Source organism: Salvelinus fontinalis, chromosome 4 (assembly GCF_029448725.1).
Source record: "Salvelinus fontinalis isolate EN_2023a chromosome 4, ASM2944872v1, whole genome shotgun sequence".
Taxonomy (NCBI): Eukaryota; Metazoa; Chordata; class Actinopteri; order Salmoniformes; family Salmonidae; genus Salvelinus; species Salvelinus fontinalis.
The window spans coordinates 46,919,053-46,936,709 of NC_074668.1; the positions used below are offsets into that span (position 1 = coordinate 46,919,053).

At 43.6% G+C, this 17,657-nt stretch overlaps 1 protein-coding gene across 4 annotated transcripts in view; it reads right to left on the reverse strand.

Moving 5' to 3' along the window:
• The window catches only part of ksr2 (kinase suppressor of ras 2), a 197,218-nt gene that overhangs the window by 169,558 nt on the left and 10,003 nt on the right, over positions 1-17,657 (reverse strand). For all 4 annotated transcript variants that reach the window (XR_008759197.1, XM_055920366.1, XM_055920367.1 and 1 more), the window contains exons 2-3: positions 13,842-13,982; positions 12,554-12,704 (exon numbers count right to left, since the gene is read on the reverse strand). Coding sequence is in view for 3 of the 4 variants with exons in the window: in XM_055920366.1 (XP_055776341.1) it covers positions 12,554-12,704; positions 13,842-13,982 (292 nt within the window). In the remaining variant the exon portion in view is untranslated. The remainder of the gene's footprint in view (positions 1-12,553; positions 12,705-13,841; positions 13,983-17,657) is intronic.

Consider the following 17,657-nt stretch of genomic DNA (forward strand, 5'->3'; position numbering starts at 1 on the left):
GATGGCGAAAATATTGTTTGTTTCCTCTCTCTTTCTGTCCATCAGAGACCCAGCCATTGTACTAATCACAGTCTCTAAAACTCAACTCTGATGTGAACGCAGTATCCGAATTTGCTCAAAAACACTAACGGCTATGCATTCTCCCGAAAGTCTTGAAGGAAAAAAAGTATTCTTTCGGAGTATTTCTTCCCTGTGATGTTTTAAGACAAGCCCACCAGAGACTTCTGGAGGGACAAGGAGAGGGATAGAGAGATGTGGAGTAGAGGGAGACACATTGGGAGAGGAGAGAGAGAGGGAGAGGGCTGAAGTAACAAGAGTGAGCGACTAAGCGTCTTCTTAGGGCCTCTCGTCTTAGGTCAGGGATCAATGTTTATCTTCAGCACGAATGTACATGTTCCCTCCGCGTCTGACTGAGACACTCCTCAGGACAGTACAGTATACACACACAGACACCACGCACAACACTCCAACCACGCACAGCGAGAGACAAACAGTGTCCCCGGCATAGTAGAGTACAGTATATACTGCGTGTACAAAACATTAGGAACACCTGCTCTTTCCATGACAAAGACTGACCAGCTGAAAGCTATGATCCCTTATTGATGTCACCTGTTAAATCCACTTCAATCAGTGTAGATGAATGGGAAGAGACAGAAGGATTTGAGACAATTGACACATGGATTGTGTATGTGTGCCATTCAGAGGGTGAATGGGAAAGACAAAAGATTTTAAAGCCTTTGAACGGGGTATGGTAGGTAGTAGGTGCCAGGTGCACCGGTTTGAGTGTGTCAAGAAATCTTTTTTCTGGGAGACGGGTTGGTTGTTAAAAGACATCCCTCACGACTAGCGGTCCAGTCTGTATTTTAGAGGGGTATTTTACAGCCAGGCCAGAGTTCAAACTGCACTGGACATTAGAATTAGTCATTGCAGTTCTATGGTGGACGTAATGATCTGTTGTTCAGATAAACAACACTATGGAAAGTTTTACGATCTGATCATATAGGCTACTGTCTGCTTGCATGGATCTCCTACACACAATCACTATCAGTGCTGCACTCAGTCTCAACATACAATAATACAACTTTGCACATAGTTACTCATGGTGTTGCATGTGAATCAACTTCATGCGTAAGTTAACCCCTGAGATGAGAGAGACTTCTAATGATCGAGGAGAACTGTATACGGGGTTAAAGTAATCCTTCTAACCCCCCCCCCCTTAAAAGATTTAGATGCACTATTGTAAAGTGGTTGTTCCACTGGATATCATAAGGTGAATGCAGCAATTTGTAAGTCGCTCTGGATAAGAGCGTCTGCTAAATGACTTAAATGTAAATGTAATGTTAAACAGTATACAGGGGTATTGGGGTGGTATTAGGAGACGGCCTGTTTAATGGAGTACCTCTGTGCTCTACTCTCTCCTGGAGAGGCACCAGCCTCCTTCCTGCACTTCAAACACACGCAAGGATACACTGTGGGGACTCTGAAAGTGTGCTGCACAGTGCACCAAACTCCTCAGACAAGACCGGGATGCAACGGGAAAAGAACCAGACGGAGCGCTCCTCAACTGCTCAGAAAGGGATAGAAGGGCGCACGATCAAGCCTCCTTCATTAGCAAAAACGTACGACAAACAGGCCACTCGAAAATTAAAAAGTTTGGCACCTCCTCACTTGAAATGTTTCGAAATCATCAAAGAGCCTTCTTCACCCTTGAATGCCAGTAAACTGACACTAGGTCTGTAAATATAGATGATGACGAAACACCCCCCCCCCCCCCCCCCCCACACACACACACACACACACACACACACACACACACACACACACACACACACACACACACACACACACACACACACACACACACACACACACAAAGCCTGCAATACTGAGGAGGATTTTAGTCAAATTACCAAAGGCTTCAGATAAAATCACAGCCCAGCCATTAATTAAACACAAGACCTGCATAATCCAATATTGTTTGCAGACATCCATGTAACTGATGAATAGTGTGAATAGTCCACGTCTTAGAGTATCCATTTCCCTGGAGTCTTTTCATTCTGTTGTCAGGGCTAGAACCCTGTGAAGTGACAGTTCTGGGAAGGCCTACACAGTAGAGAGACAATGGAGTGTAATCAGATACATAAAAACAGTGCCTCATTAATGACTTAAAGAGGCAATCTGCAGATAATACATCCATTTTTGAATATATCCATTAATGATATGTACCCACTGATTCTTGAAGAGTATCATTTATCAATGCCACACGAGCTTTGTTTAACTGTGGTACCCCATCAGAACCCAAAATATAAGCTTGTTTTACTCCCATGTTTGTAAACAAAGTCAATGTAAACAAACACTTTATAGCCTCAAAACATGGTCCTTGCATCCATAGCGCTGTCTATGAATTTGAGAGTGGTTACATTTCTCCACCCCCATCCCTCAGCTTTTTACCGAAACAGGGATGGGGAATCGCTTTGTTATTGTTTCAACTGCTTATTTTCCCTTTAATTTTCCTAACCATACTAGTATTTTCCTTGCTCGGCTACCCATCCACTTCGCTCTGGCCAAACGCCAAGCCCACTAACGCTTCTTCTCCACGATGAGTCTGGAATTTATCTCCTCGTCGTGTGTATGTGAACACATTCAAAAAACTATTCTGATTCATCCCAGAAACCAATGAGTTGGGCCAGAACCTGAACACAGGTGTGTAAAGCTTGAGATAGAGACTGGAGGAGATAAGAATCCTATTGGGCAATGAATGAAGGAACATATAACACCCCACCCATCACACTGTCGACCAATCGCATTCATGTTGTCATGCTGCATCATTCAGTTGCTAAGCTAATCGTCACACAATCCCTTCTCAAAGTCAGGCTATCAGTTGAGAAATCTGCCTATTTTCCTCTAAAGTAACTAATGTCACCATTCCAAAGCGATATGATATTACAACAAGTTCATTATCTCACATCTCAGAAAAGATGTGTAATGCACTTGTTCACGAAATTCATGCTAATGTTGGGTTTTTGAGTTTACGCCCAATTGAGTCCCATTCACTCCTTGAAGGAGTGCTCTCCTTATCCCAGAATCGCCCAGAATGCACCACGCGGCCTATTAATGACGCATGGGCAACTTACAAAATGGCTGCTAATACGATTCCAATGGAGTAACCCATCTCCTCCAAAGTATCTCTGGTAACGTGCCATTGTCGGGAAATTAGTCAATGGCTTTGATCCTCTGATTGGTAAGAGATGAGTCTCAGACAATCTATGCAGTAATAGATAGAACAGTGGCATAAAATTCAATATGAGTCTTAGCAAATGGTTTATCAAAATTGTAACAGAACTTGACTGCAGTTAGTTCATGTGATCTCACTTGTAATAACAACAACAAAATATATATATATATATTGTTCATTATTTAGCTCTTCTTTATCCCATCTAATCCTTCTCTATGGGGCACCCTATTGCCCAACCAAACTCCCCCATAGCTTACAATTACGTTATGTTGCACCCTATGAGTCCCCATAGCTCACAAATGTTCCAAAGCCCATTCATTCTAGTACTTTAGTTCCATCTGTCTGTAGAGTGGCATGTGCAGACAGTTTTTTCTGTGTTGTCACTTTGCAGTAGCAGAGGCCCTATACAGTACAGTAGCCTGAATTATCTCCATAGTGCTTCACAACACTTTAGCCCAACAATACACCAGTCAGAGGAGATGTACTGTATGAGTAATTATCCAAGATAATGATTTTTGGTAAATGGCCAACACATTATACATCCCCATTGTCAATAGGAGATCTTTACATGGGGAGAGTGTTGGGAGAAAAGGTGGTTAACGGCATACTAATTGGACTAATTAGGACCAGGCTTTGGCTGTTGTGTGGTAAATGGCAGAGAAAGGCCACTGGGATTCTATCTGGTCCATTAAACTGCCATAATAAGGCTGCATGGCAAATGACACCCTATTCCCTACATAGGGCCCATAGAGCTCTGGTCAAAAGTAGTGAATAGGGTGGCATTTGGGATAAACCCTTTGTGAAAGGATGCCATATGCTCCTCGGGAAGAATCCCTGGAAGGATTGTTTTTTAATTTGTCTTTTGAATGGGATGACTGTGGACGACGGTGGTTCTTACGGCACCATCAGTAGCTAGACAGCACTTTATGTTGGCTAACTAATCTATCATTGTCCAGATGATAGGTAACCTAAACGTTGTTGCGCCACCTTCTGGCATCTGTGAACATCCCCTCATTTCTCTCTCTTATTCTCGCGCTTCATTCTCCTCTCATAACTGGAAGAAACTTGCTCTCCTCTCCCCTATTCTCTTCTCCTCTACCATACTCCTTCCCTCTCCTCCTCTCCTCTTCTCCTCTGCCATACTCCTCTCATCCCTTCTACCATACATCTTTCCTCTCCTCTTCTACCATACTCCTTCCCTCTCCTCCTCTCCTCTTCTACCATAATGCTTCCCTCTCCTCTTATCCACTTTTCTTCGCTGCTCCCTCCTTTCCCTTACCCATTCACTCCTCCTCTCTTCCTCTCCTGTACTGTCATCTCCTCTCCTTGTCTCTTCTCCCATACGCCTCTGCTCTCCTCTCCTCTCTCCTCCTCTCCTTTTTTTATATACTCAAAGATGGCATTTGAAGCCAATTAATGGTGAGAGTAATTGAACCGGTCTTAAGGCATGGCAAGCGTGGGGACAGTCCGTTTAATGATGAAAAGATGAGTGAGGACAGATACTGAATCTGAGACTAACTTCAGGGCACGAATTGTCTCTCTTATGTAAACTTAGCTCTCAGCGTTAGGGCTAGATCAATACTATTACTAAGGACAAGGCAGGATGTCTGGTTTACAGTGTGTGTGTGTTTTTGTTTGTTTGTGTGTGTGTGCGTGTGTGTGTGTGTGTGTGTGTGTGTGTGTGCGTGCGTGCGTGCGTGCGTGAAGAGGGGCATGCTGGGTCATAGAATGTGTGGATATTGCAGCAACACAGAGGACCAACTGACGAGCCCCTAGCTGGAATAATATGAGTCATTACTAAAGCAACTTGTGCGCTGAAATACAAACCAAGAGCTTTGTTGAAAGCGACAATCACCTTGCATTTGTTTTTAACGTAATAAACTATTCTAAGTGTTCTTAATAGCTGACATTCTCATTTACTCTAAGTGTATTACTTAGCTCACTTTTTACTATGCATTTATGCGTTACGTTTCTCTATTTGAACCTTTAAAACCTTTTTATGTATGCAACTGTGACAGACATCACTGTACTTCCTTAACCATACATCTTCCCCACTAACAAGCTCACACGGAGACTGAAACGCGGGACCTCTGTCTCGCAAACACACCCCACTGGGCACAAAATGGTGGAATCAACGTTGGTTCAATGTAATTTCTCAATGTATTGTGACGTGGAATCGACGTGGAAAATACGTCGGATTTTTAAAAAGTCATCAACGTAAACTGCTGTTCTTCGAGGGTGAAATTTCAACCACAGGATTATGTCATCATGGTAATCAAATGTTATATATATGTTGAATTTGTACCTTTAAAACAATGTCAGATTTTTTTTATACACACTATCAGAAGAAGAAAAGACAGTCTGGGCAGCATCTCCTACTGGAGGATTGATCTATCAACTGCTACCCTTTAGACTCCCATCCAAGGTTTTAACGAAGCCCAGCCCTACTTAGCTTTGATATTTATTACTAACTATTAGCAATGAGCATGATTGTTGAGAAATCTCCCCTTAAAAACTAAATAGATTCACCTTTGCTATCGAAGTCAAGGGAGCAAGTAAAATGTTACCATACTTCATCACACATCAATTATGATATTTAGGCCTACAGTTGAAGTCGGAAGTTTACATACACCTTAGCCAAATACAGTTTTTCACAATTCCTGACATTTAATCCTAGTTAATATTCCCTGTCTTAGGTCAGTTAGGATCACCACTTTATTTTATGTGAAATGTCAGAATAATAGTGGAGAGAATTATTTATTTCAGCTTTTATTTCTTTCATCACAGTGGGTCAGAAATGTACATAAACTCAATTAGTATTTAAATTGTTTAACATTTCGAGTAGCCTTCCACAAGCTTCCCACAATAAATTGGGTGAATTTTGTCCCATTCCTCCTGACAGAGCTGTTGTAACTGAGTCAGGTTTGTAGGCCTCCTGTAACGCTCGTCTTGTGGTGAATGAGTGGACCAAGGCGCAGCGGGTGATGAATACATAATGATTTATTTAACGACGAAGACGAACACGAAAAAACACTTGGAATGATTACAAAATAACAAAACGAACGTAGACAGACCTGAACTAGAGAACTTACATATACACGAAGAACGCACGAACAGGTACAGACTACACAAACGAACAAACAAACGAAACAGTCCCGTGTGGTGCACAGACACAAACCCGGAAGACAATCACCCACAAACAGTGAGAACAGCCTACCTTAATATGGTTCTCAATCAGAGGAAACGTCAAACACCTGCCTCTAATTGAGAACCATATCAGGCAACACATTAAACCCAACATAGAAACACAATACATAGAATGCCCACCCCAACTCACGCCCTGACCAACTAAACACATACAAAAACAAGAGAAAACCGGTCAGGAACGTGACACCTCCTTGCTTGTACATGCTTTTTCAGTTCTGCCCACAAATTTTCTATTGGATTGAGATCAGGGCTTTGTGATGGCCACTCCAATACCTTGACTTTGTTGTCTTTAAGCCATTTTGCCACAACTTTGGAAGTATGCTTGGGGTCATTGTCCATTTGGAAGACCCATTTGCCACCAAGCTTTAACTTCCTGACTGATGTCTTGGGATGTTGCTTCAATATATCCACATAATTTTCCTTCCTCATGATGTCATCTGTTTTGTGAAGTGCACCAGTCCCTCATGCAGGAAAGCACCCCCAAAACATGATGCTGCCACCCCTGTGCTTCACGGTTGGGATGGTGTTCTTCAGCTTGCAAGCATCCCCCTTTTTCCTCCAAACATAACAATGGTCATTATGGCCAAACAGTTCTATTTTTGTTTCATCAGACCAGAGGACATTTCTCCAAAAAGTACGATCTTTGTCCCCGTGTGCAGTTGCAAACCGTAGTCTGGATTTTTTATGACGGTTTTGGAGCAGTGGCTTCTTCCTTGCTGAGCGGCCTGGACTCGTTTTACTGTGGATATCGATACTTTTGTACCTGTTTCCTCCAGCATCTTCACAAGGTCCTTTGCTGTTGTTCTGGGATTGATTTGCACTTCTCGCACCAAAGTACATTCATCTCTAGGAGACAGAACGCGTCTCCTTCCTGAGCGGTATGATGGCTGCGTGGTCCCATGGTGTTTATACTTGGGTACTATTGTTTGTACAGATGAAAGTGGTACCTTCAAGCATTTGGAAATTGCTCCCAAGAATGAACCAGACTTGTGGAGGTCTACAATTTTTTTCTGCGATCTTGGCTGATTTCTTTTGATTTTCCCATGATGTCAAGCAAAGAGGCACTGGGTTTGAAGGTAGGCCTTGAAATACATCCACAAGTACACCTCCAATTGACTCAAATTATGTCAATTAGCATATCAGAAGCTTCTAAACGCCATGACATAATTTTCAGGAATTTTCTAAGCTGTTTAAAGGCACAGTCAACTTAGTGTATGTAAACTTCTGACCCACTGGAATTTGTGAAACAGTGAATTACAAGTGAAATAATCTGTCTGTAAACAATTGTTGGAAAAATTACTTGTGTCATGCACAAAGTAGATGTCCTAACCGACTTGCCAAAACTATAGTTTGTTAGCAAGAAATTTGTGGAGTGGTTGAAAAACGAGTTTTAATGACTCCAAACTATGTGTATGTAAACTTCCGACTTCAACTGTATATAGCATTTGCAAAGTCATCAACAGCAATTAATGGAATTAAACCAAGAATTAAACTAAAAATAGACAATACAATATGCTTAGGGTTTCAACCTCTGGTTGATTTCAAATGTAATGATATTTAGGGATATTTACTTATATTTGGTTGTCAACGCAAACAAATATCAACATATGAAGAAGATGAAGAAAAGTTTTTTTCAAGTTCATTTGAAGTTTGATTTGATTTAGTCATATTCTATAACTTAGATTTTTGGTTGAGATGGAGACTTGAATCGAACCTATCAATTATTAATTTGTAGACAAACTGGAATTAAATCCAGACTAAGTCAGTGGCACAGATAGAACTATCCAAGCAGAAGATAAATGTGAATGTTGATATGTGGTTGCATTGTCAACCAAACACAACTCAATATTACCTTTGATTACAGTAGATAGCCTAAAGTTAAGGCTATCTTACAAACTAATGTAACATTCAACCTTAAAATGAATAACACATCCACGGCCACATTTTGATGTTACAGTAACTACATTTCTTCTTATCTAATCATATAAAGCGCAGGTCAGTAGAGATCGTCACAATTAAAGGTAATAATCTGCACAGAATCTCTTATGGCATTGAACAATCAATCAATCAAATGTATTTATAAAGCCCTTCTTACATCAGCTGATATCTCAAAGTGCTGTACAGAAACTCAGCCTAAAACCCCAAACAGCAAGCAATGCAGGTGTAGAAGCACAGTGGCTAGGAAAAACTCCCTAGAAAGGCCAGAACCTTGGAAGAAACCTAGAGAGGAACCAGGCTGTGAGGTGTGGCCAGTCCTCTTCTGGTTGTGCCGGGTGGAGATCATAACAGAACATGGCCAAGATGTTCAAATGTTCATAGATGACCAGCAGGGTCAAATAATAATAATCACAGTGGTTGTCGAGGGTGTAACAGGTCAGCACCTCAGGAGTAAATGTCAGTTGGCTTTTCATAGCCGATCATTCAGAGTATCTCAGAGTATCTCTAATATCTAAACATTTTAACTTTTCTGTGCTTTTAAAATGGTTGAAAGAGCAGTAATAGATATTTTGGTGACAACTAAACCAAAAATCTGACATTGTTTTTCCAATGGAATTAGGTTTTTCTTTTAGACCAACACATTGGATATTCATCTAACTTTTAGCTGTCTTTTTCAGTGGGTGAATATAGATTGTAATCTCATTGATCAACGTCTCAACTAAATATGACCCAATTAGCCACATTGAAATGATGTAGTGTGCCCAGTGGGGCGTTTACCATCCCTTTGCAAACATCTTAACCAGCTACGCCACCAAAAAGCTAGCAATTCAGCTGTGCGGGTGGAGACATTTCAAGCTGAAGAGTCCGAGTGAGGTTACAAATCCTGTACACCGCAAAGTCTTTATTAGTCACTGTCTTGTCAAAAAAACAGAAGTGCTGGCCAACAAAGTCTGCGATGGCCTTAAGAGTCATTACAAAATCATGTGACAATTATTACTTTTTCATGTGATTCGAGGCAAGAGAATATTCTGCGTACTCATGTTCTGCGTAGGAGTTACAAAGACAGGCTTCCATAGAGGACGATGACGAATCCTCCCAACGGACCCCGTTCCTCTCAGATAATTTAAAAATGTAATATTTAAAAGTGATGGCTGAGCGTGATGGTGTAGTGGTGGTTATATTCTTTCCCTTCAGGTTTAAAGAAAGGGCTGAGGCTGGGAGATAGAATAGGCCTTTCTCTCCCCTTCGCTCTGAGTATGAGTGGCCCTTATAGCAGCAGCGCAGTGTGTGGTGTTGCTATTACATTCACACCTCTCTCCAGCCATTCGTTTGAAAAGAGCCCATTAGTGTGTGTGTGTGTGTGTGTGTGTGTGTGTGTGTGTGTGTGTGTGTGTGTGTGTGTGTGTGTGTGTGTGTGTGTGTGTGTGTGTGTGTGTGTGTGTGTGTGTGTGTGTGTGTGTGTGTGTGAGTGCCCGTACAAGTGTGTCTGTGTGTGTCCAGCGCCTGTGCTGCCTTTGTGAACCAGGAGGACTGGGCAACAAGCACAGCAGTAGTAGCAGCATTTTCTAATGGAACTGTCTGTATAACACAGAGCTACAGTCTTAGTTATCCATGTTGTGCATTGCTATCTAATGTATACCTGAGGTGAGTTGGGCTGGGTTGCATCTATTTCATGTATACACCTAGCCTATGTGTGATAATCTTTCAGGCTTGACGCACAAACACGCATGCACCCACACACAGAGAGCGAGAGAGAGAAAGAGACAGACAAACACACAGACACACAAAACATCCAGCACCCAGCTGGACCCTGTATGGGCGTCCTACCGCCTGGCCGGCTCCTGTGGAGGAAGTCAGAACTCAGCCGCCAATCAGCTACCGGCTGCAATCTAATCATGCCTCAGGAACAGACACACAGACCAGGCCAGACCAGTGTGTGTGTGTGTGTGTGTGTGTGTGTGTGTGTGTGTGTGTGTGTGTGTGTGTGTGTGTGTGTGTGTGTGTGTGTGTGTGTGTGTGTGTGTGTGTGTGTGTGTGTGTGTGTGTGTGTGTGTGAGATAGTGGCTGGATACACATATATGACACACACAAACACACACACACACACACACACACACAAAAGTAGGGGTGTTAACCCCGGTGACCTGGCCCCATTCCATCATGGCCACCTAACCTTACCCTCAATCCTAATTGACATATATCACTCCTTACCGCTCCACCATGCTAGCTGAGGGTTCTGGAACAAAAAATGGTTGCCGTGCAATACCCAAGTGGGTGCCACACATTAGTGGTGAATGAGGTGTGTTTCCCCCTTACTACAGTATGTAAAGCACTTTGTGCACCTCAGTTGGTAAAAAGGTGCTATATAAATCCAATTAATTATTATTATTATTACTGGAGTTAGCTGTGTGTAGAATCAAAGGAGAGAAGGGAAGTGAGCCGATGATGAGCATTTGGGCCGACGGGGCCTTGTGTTATCTGACAACAGTTTGGTACGTGAACAGGTTTTCCTGAAGCAAGATCTGCAGTCTTTTTTTCATTTGGAGAAAAGAAAACGGTCTGTGTATTATGGCTTTAATGAGGAGAACACTGCAGTGACAATGCAACTATGCTCAACTTGGCTTTGACAACATGTCCTAAAGTATTCCCACTGAAACATATGAGAGACACATCTGGTGGGCATTAATTCAAACATGTAGGTGTGTGTGCGTGTGTGTATGTGTGTGTAGGAGGAACACACATGCATAACATGACAGGTTATCAAACCTAGTGATAGTGCTGGTTTCCTGATGGTCTAGTGCCCCCTTCTGTTCAGCCCGCAACACTACAACACTATGCTGCTCAGTTCAGAAAATAAACACGTGGTCTGTGCTGCCCTCTATTGGACTAAATGCCCTGTGTGCTCAGTGTGCATCACAATAGTCTCCAGCAGTGGTTCCCAACCTTTCTCGGTTACAGTACCACCAACAAAATGTTGCTCTGCCCTGAGTAGCGCTGAAGTACCCCCTCATGTGCATTTTACCAGTGGGCCTATGGTCTCATTAATCTTCTCAAGTACCCCTTGTGGATAGGCCAAGTACCCCCAGGGTCCTAGTAACCCTGGTTGGGAACCACTGATCTACAGCAGCCTCCTCTCCTCGTATCCACCCTTCATCTATGCTAATCTGAAAACACTGGACAGGTGAAAGCAAAATGTTTCACCTGTCTGATTATTTTACCACGGTGGAGATTAAGAAAAGGAGGCAAGGAGAGACTTTTAACAATTGAGATACACCCATGGAGAGGAATGAGGAGACAAGACCACTATGAGAATATCACTCAGTCACAGATAAGGGGTTGACTAGCTCTAGTTGTTACAGTATATGAGGGCAGAGAGACTAATGCTTAATTAATACAATAATGGCAAGAATTATTAATGACTCAATATCGATCATTTATCTCCAAGATATTTTCTAGATATTTCCCTTTCTGTTCCATTCTGGCCTTTTGCCAAATCAAGCCTTGTATTATTTGAACCTTGCAGGATTTTGCCCTAGTCCAGCACTAACACAACACAATAAATTAGCAGAATCAACTGATTCAATCTTACCATTCATTGTAAACTCCAACCCTCATTGTGAACAAACACATAATATCCCCATATCAAACAATGACCCACTTCTAAATGTTTTATTTGACAGTTTCCACACTGAAGGCACATTTCTGAGACTGCATCCTACTGAATTTATAATGTGCTGCAAAATCTGGTCAACAGGGGGCGACATTCACCATATTATGAAAACTCCTCATGAACTGTACGTATAGATAGCCTAGTACTACAATCCTGATCTCACGAGCTACATAAATATGTTTTGCGTGTAGCTTGTAGAGAAACATACGTAAGCTCGCGAGATCAGGATAGTAGTATGAGGCTACTGTATAGTACACTCACTGAAAGCTTGCCAAGAACTGGCTGTGGGCCTTGCTGAGGCAATAACAACCTGGAGAAGAGTCACGGTTACATTCCAGAGTGCCCTCCCTCTCTCTGTCCCTTCCTCAGCGATTGCATGTGTTAGGGCCCTACCTGACTTGTCCCCACTGTCTGCCTTTCTTCCCTCTCGCCTTTCCTCCCTCTCGCCTTTCCTCCCTCCCTCCCTCTCTCTCTCCCTCCCTTCGTGTGTGTCGGGTTCCTACCTGACTGGTGGGCTTTCCTGAGGCAGGACAGAGAGGCGTTGAGCCGGGCACACTCCTCGTTGTTGGCTCCGAACCTCTCCATGGCCTCACACACCTGCTCATCACTCATCTCCAGCAGCCCCACCAGAGTCACGTCGCCCGGATCCATCTCCTACAGAACACACACAAGTAACCTGGTCCCAGATCTGTTTGTGCTTTTGCCTACTCCGTTGTCATGGACAACTCCATAAGGAGCTGGCAAAAAAAGCAGAAACAGACTGGCACCCTGGGTAACACTCAAGTACTATGAGTCAAATTCCAGTTATGGCAGGCAATAGCGACTACAGGTTTAAATTTCTCCCACACAGGGAGTCAGCATACCTGGTTTCCCAGGTCTAAATCAGACACTAATTTAAAGGGAGGGGGGAAACGAAAACCAGCAGACTACTAACACTCCTGGGCCCGTATTTACAAAGAGTATCAGAGAACGCTGATATAAGACCAGGTTTGCCTCTTATATGCTTATCATTACATGGACTTGGAAATTCTTTATCCTACATCAGCACTCCTACCATAAGACACTTGGTAAATACAGGCCCTGGTCTAGTCACACTGACACTGAGTGGCTCCATTCCTATTGTAACCATGTTGCTTCCGTCCCTCTCCTTGCCCCAACAAATCTTTCTCCTTTGTCAAATAAAGTCTTGATTATTACATTGCTGAAATCCCAATTTGAATCTTTTGATCAAGTGGTTCAAGCCTACTGTTATACCTGACATATTTGTGTCAAATTCCTGACATTACCATGTTGCACCCCATCATTTCTTTCAAATGATTGTAATGCGTCAGTTTGATTTTTCCCATGTAGAAGTGTTCTTCACAGATATGTCGCATTTATGGCAACACGCAACCTTGTTGGTGGCAGCCTACCTGAATGTATGGCCTATAGCAGTTATGCATTTAGATCCATTCAATCCTCATGAAGAGAAGCGAATGCCGTCTGAGCCTTATTCTAGTCCTATGTTTTATTCAATGTTAAGAAAAGTCTCCCATGAAAAAGGGTCATGTTTCAGCCTCTGTATAGAGCACTATCTAGCCATTTCACATCAGCTACACTACCAGGGTAACACCCCTGGCCCAGACCAATATAGTGTCTTTCATCCTATTGCCAGAGGGATTTCAATACTAAAAACATAACTATTTTCTTGTTTTCCCTTACTCTTACTTGCACAAATTGTGCAGCCCATCGGTTATTTGTAAGAAGGCATTCCTTGCGATGATAGTGATACGTGGATGTAAATCAATGTACCTCAGTGACCTCCTTCCTCAGGTTGACGATGCGGAACCAGTGTCCTAGTCTGGGGAAGTCCTGTAGCTCAGTGCTGTCCTCCTGTGAGGCCACTCTCACCTTACAGGACAGCTGGCGACTGAAGTACTTCACCAGCTTTCCCTGCAGGGGGAGACAGAGGGACATGTGTGAGTTAGAGACGGAGGAGCACAACCAAAAGTTTCGGATAGCTATGGATGCATGGAATCCTAGTCCATTAGAGCAGTACTTTTCAAATCTCACTTTTGGGACCCCCAGATGTTTCACAAATATGTTGTAGTGCTGAACTAGTTTGATGATTAGTTGATGAGTTGAATCAGGTGTGCTATCTCTGGAATTGTTCAAATACATGTAACGGCTGGGACAGGTTTGAAATAGGCTGCATTCAATAAAACATATTGTGAAGCTATACATTGTTTGTTTACAAAGACTTAATGACCTCCAAAACAATGGAATAATATACACTACATGACCAAAAGTATGTGGACACCTGCTCGTCGAACATCTCATTTCAAGATCATGGGAATTTATATGGAGTTGGTTCCCCCTTTGCTGCTGTAACAGCCTCCACTCTTCTGGGAAGGCTTTCCACTAGATGTTGGAGCATTGATGCAGGGACTTGCTTCCATTTAGCCACAATAGCAGTAGTGAGGTCGGGCACTGATATTGGGCAAATAGGCCTGGCTCGCAGTCGGCGTTCCCATTCATCCCAAAGGTGTTCAATGGGGTTGAGGTCAGGGCTCTGTGCAGGCCAGTCAAGTTCTTCCACACCAATCTCGACAAACCATTTCTGTATGGACCTCATTTTCATGCTGAAACAGGAAAGGGCCTTCCCCAAACTGTTGCCACAAAGTTGGAAGCACAGAATCATCTAGAATGTTATTGTATGCTGTAGCGTTAAGATTTCCTAGCCTGAACCAACAGCCCCAGACCATTATTCCTCCTCCACCAAACTTTACAGTTGGCACTATGCATTCAGGCAGGTACATTCATCCATCAGACTGCCAGGTGGTGAAGCGTAATTAATCACTCCAGAGAACGCGTTTACACGGCTCCAGAGTCCAACGGTGGCGAGCTTGGCCATGGAAACCCATTTCATGAAGCTCCCGACGAACAGCTCTTGTGCTTCCAGAGGCAGTTTGGAACTCGGTAGCGAGTGTTGCAACCGAGAACAGACGATTTTATGCGCTACTCGCTTCAGCACTCGGCGGTCCTGTTCTGTGAGCTTGTGTGCCTACCACTTCGCAGCTGAGCCGTTGTTGCTCCTAGACATTTCCACTTTACAATAATATCCCTTACAGTTGACCAGGGCAGCTCTAGAAGGGCAGAAATTTGACGAACTGACTTGATGTAAAAGGTAGCATCCTATGACGGTGCCAAGTTGAAAGTCACTAAGCTCTTCTGTGAGGCCGTTCTACTGCTAATGTTTGTTTATGGAGATTGCATGGCTGTGTGCTCGATTTTAATCACCTGTCAGCAACAGGTGTGGCTGAAATAGCCGAATCCACTAATTTGAAGGGGTGGCCACATACTTTTCTATATTCAGTGCATTCTGAAAATATTCAGACCCCTTGACCTTTTCCACATTTTGAAAATTGATTAAATAGTTTATTTTCTCATTATTCTACACAAAATAACCCATAATTACAAAGCAAAAACAGGTTTTTAGAATTTTTTGCAGATGTATTAAAAACAAAAAAATGCAATATTACATTTACATAAGTATTGTGTTATTGACTGTACATTTGTTTATGTGTAACTCTGTGTTGTTGGTTTTGTCGCACTGCTTTGTTTTATCTTGGCAGTTGTAAATGAGAACTTGTTCTCAACTGGCCAACCTGGTTAAATAAAGGTGAAATAAAAAATAAAATAAAAAGTATTCAGACCCTTTACTCAGTACTTTGTTGAAGCACATTTGGCAGCGATTACAGCCTCGAGTCTTCTTGGGTAAGACGCTACAAGTTTGGCACACCTGTATTTGGGGAGTTTCTGTCATGTTCACTGTCTTCAAACTCCCTGTCCTGGATGAGCCAAGGTGCAGCGCAGCGTGCATGTAATTCCACATTTCTTTTAATCGTAGTGAAACCTTCACAAAAAGAGCAGGTTAACAGAAACAAACGTGACGCAACCGTGGCGCACACAAACACACACAGAAAATAAATAATTACCCACAACATTAGGTGGGAAAAAGGGTGCCTAAGTATGGTCCCCAATCAGAGACAACGATAGACAGCTGCCTCTGATTGGGAACCACACTTGGCCAAAAACAAAGAAATAGAAAACATAGAATGCCCACCCAAATCACACCCTGACCTAACCAAATAGAGAAATAAAATGGCTCTCTAAGGTCAGGGCATGACAGTACCACCCCCCACCAAAGGTGCGGACTCCGGCCGCAAAACCTGACTCTATAGGGGATGGTCCGGGTGGGCATCTATCCTCGGTGGCGGCTCCGGTTCGGGACGTAGCCCCCGCTCCGCACGCTGATCCCTCCGCTTCCGTGGAACCGTACCGTGGATCGTCGCCAGAGACTCCGGACCGGACACGCACTGTGTCTCCAGTGAGCATTCACAGGCTGGTGCGCTCTGTGCCAGCGCCCCACATGCCGGGCGGAAGTGGGCATCCAGCCAGGACAGGTTGTGCCAGCTCTACGCTCGAGACCTCCAGTGCTCCTCTACGGCCCAGTGTATCCTGTTCCACGTACCAGGCCTCCAGTATGTCTCCACAGCCTGGTAAGCCCTGTGGCAGCGCCACACACCAGGCTTCCAGGACGTCTCCTCAGTCCGGTGAGACCTGTTCCGGCTCCACGTACAAAGCCTCTAGTGATGATCCATGGCATGACGCCTCCAGTGATGATCCATGGCCCGGTGCCTGACCGGTCACATGCTCCCCACGGTAAGCACGGGGAGTTGGCTCAGGTCTAAACCCTGACTCCGCCAATCTCCCCGTGTGCCCCCCAAAAAAGATTTTTTGGAGCTGCCTCTCGGGCTTCCGTGACCGGGTCTTGTACCCTGCCAATATCTCCTCCCCGGTCCAGCTTGTCCTCCAAGTTGGCGCACGCTGCTTGGTCTTTTTGTGGTGGGTAATTATGTCACGTTCACTGTCTTCAAACTCCCTCTCATAGATGAGCCAAGGTGCAGCGTGCATGTAATTCCACATTTCTTTTAATCGTAGTGAAACCTTCACAAAAAGAACAGGTTAACAGAAACAAACGTGACGCAACCGTGGCGCCACAAACACACACAGAAAATAAATAATTACCCAGAACATTAGGTGGGAAAAAGGCTGCCTAAGTATGATTCCCAATCAGAGAAAACGATAGACAGCTGCCTCTGATTGGGAACCACATTCGGCCAAAAACAAAGAAATAGAAAACATAGAATGCCCACCCAAATCACACCCTGACAAAACCAAATAGAGAAATAAAACAGTTCTCTAAGGTCAGGGCGTGACAGTTTCTCTCATTCTTCTCTGCAGATCCTCTCATGCTCTGTCAGCTATTTTCAGGTCTCTCCAGAGATGTTTAATCGGGTTCAAGAAAAACATCCCCACAGCATGATGCTGCCATCAACATGCTTCAGTGTAGGGATGGTGCCAAGTTTCCTCCGGATGTGACGCTTGGCATTCAGGCCAAAGTGTTCAATCTTGGTTTCATCAGACCACAGAATCTTGTTTTTCATGGTCTGAGAGTCCTTTAGGTGTCTTGTGGCAAATTCCAAGTGGGCTGTCATGTGCCTTTAACTGAGGAGTGGCTTCCGTCTGGCCACTCTACCATAAAGGCCTGATTGATGGTGTTCT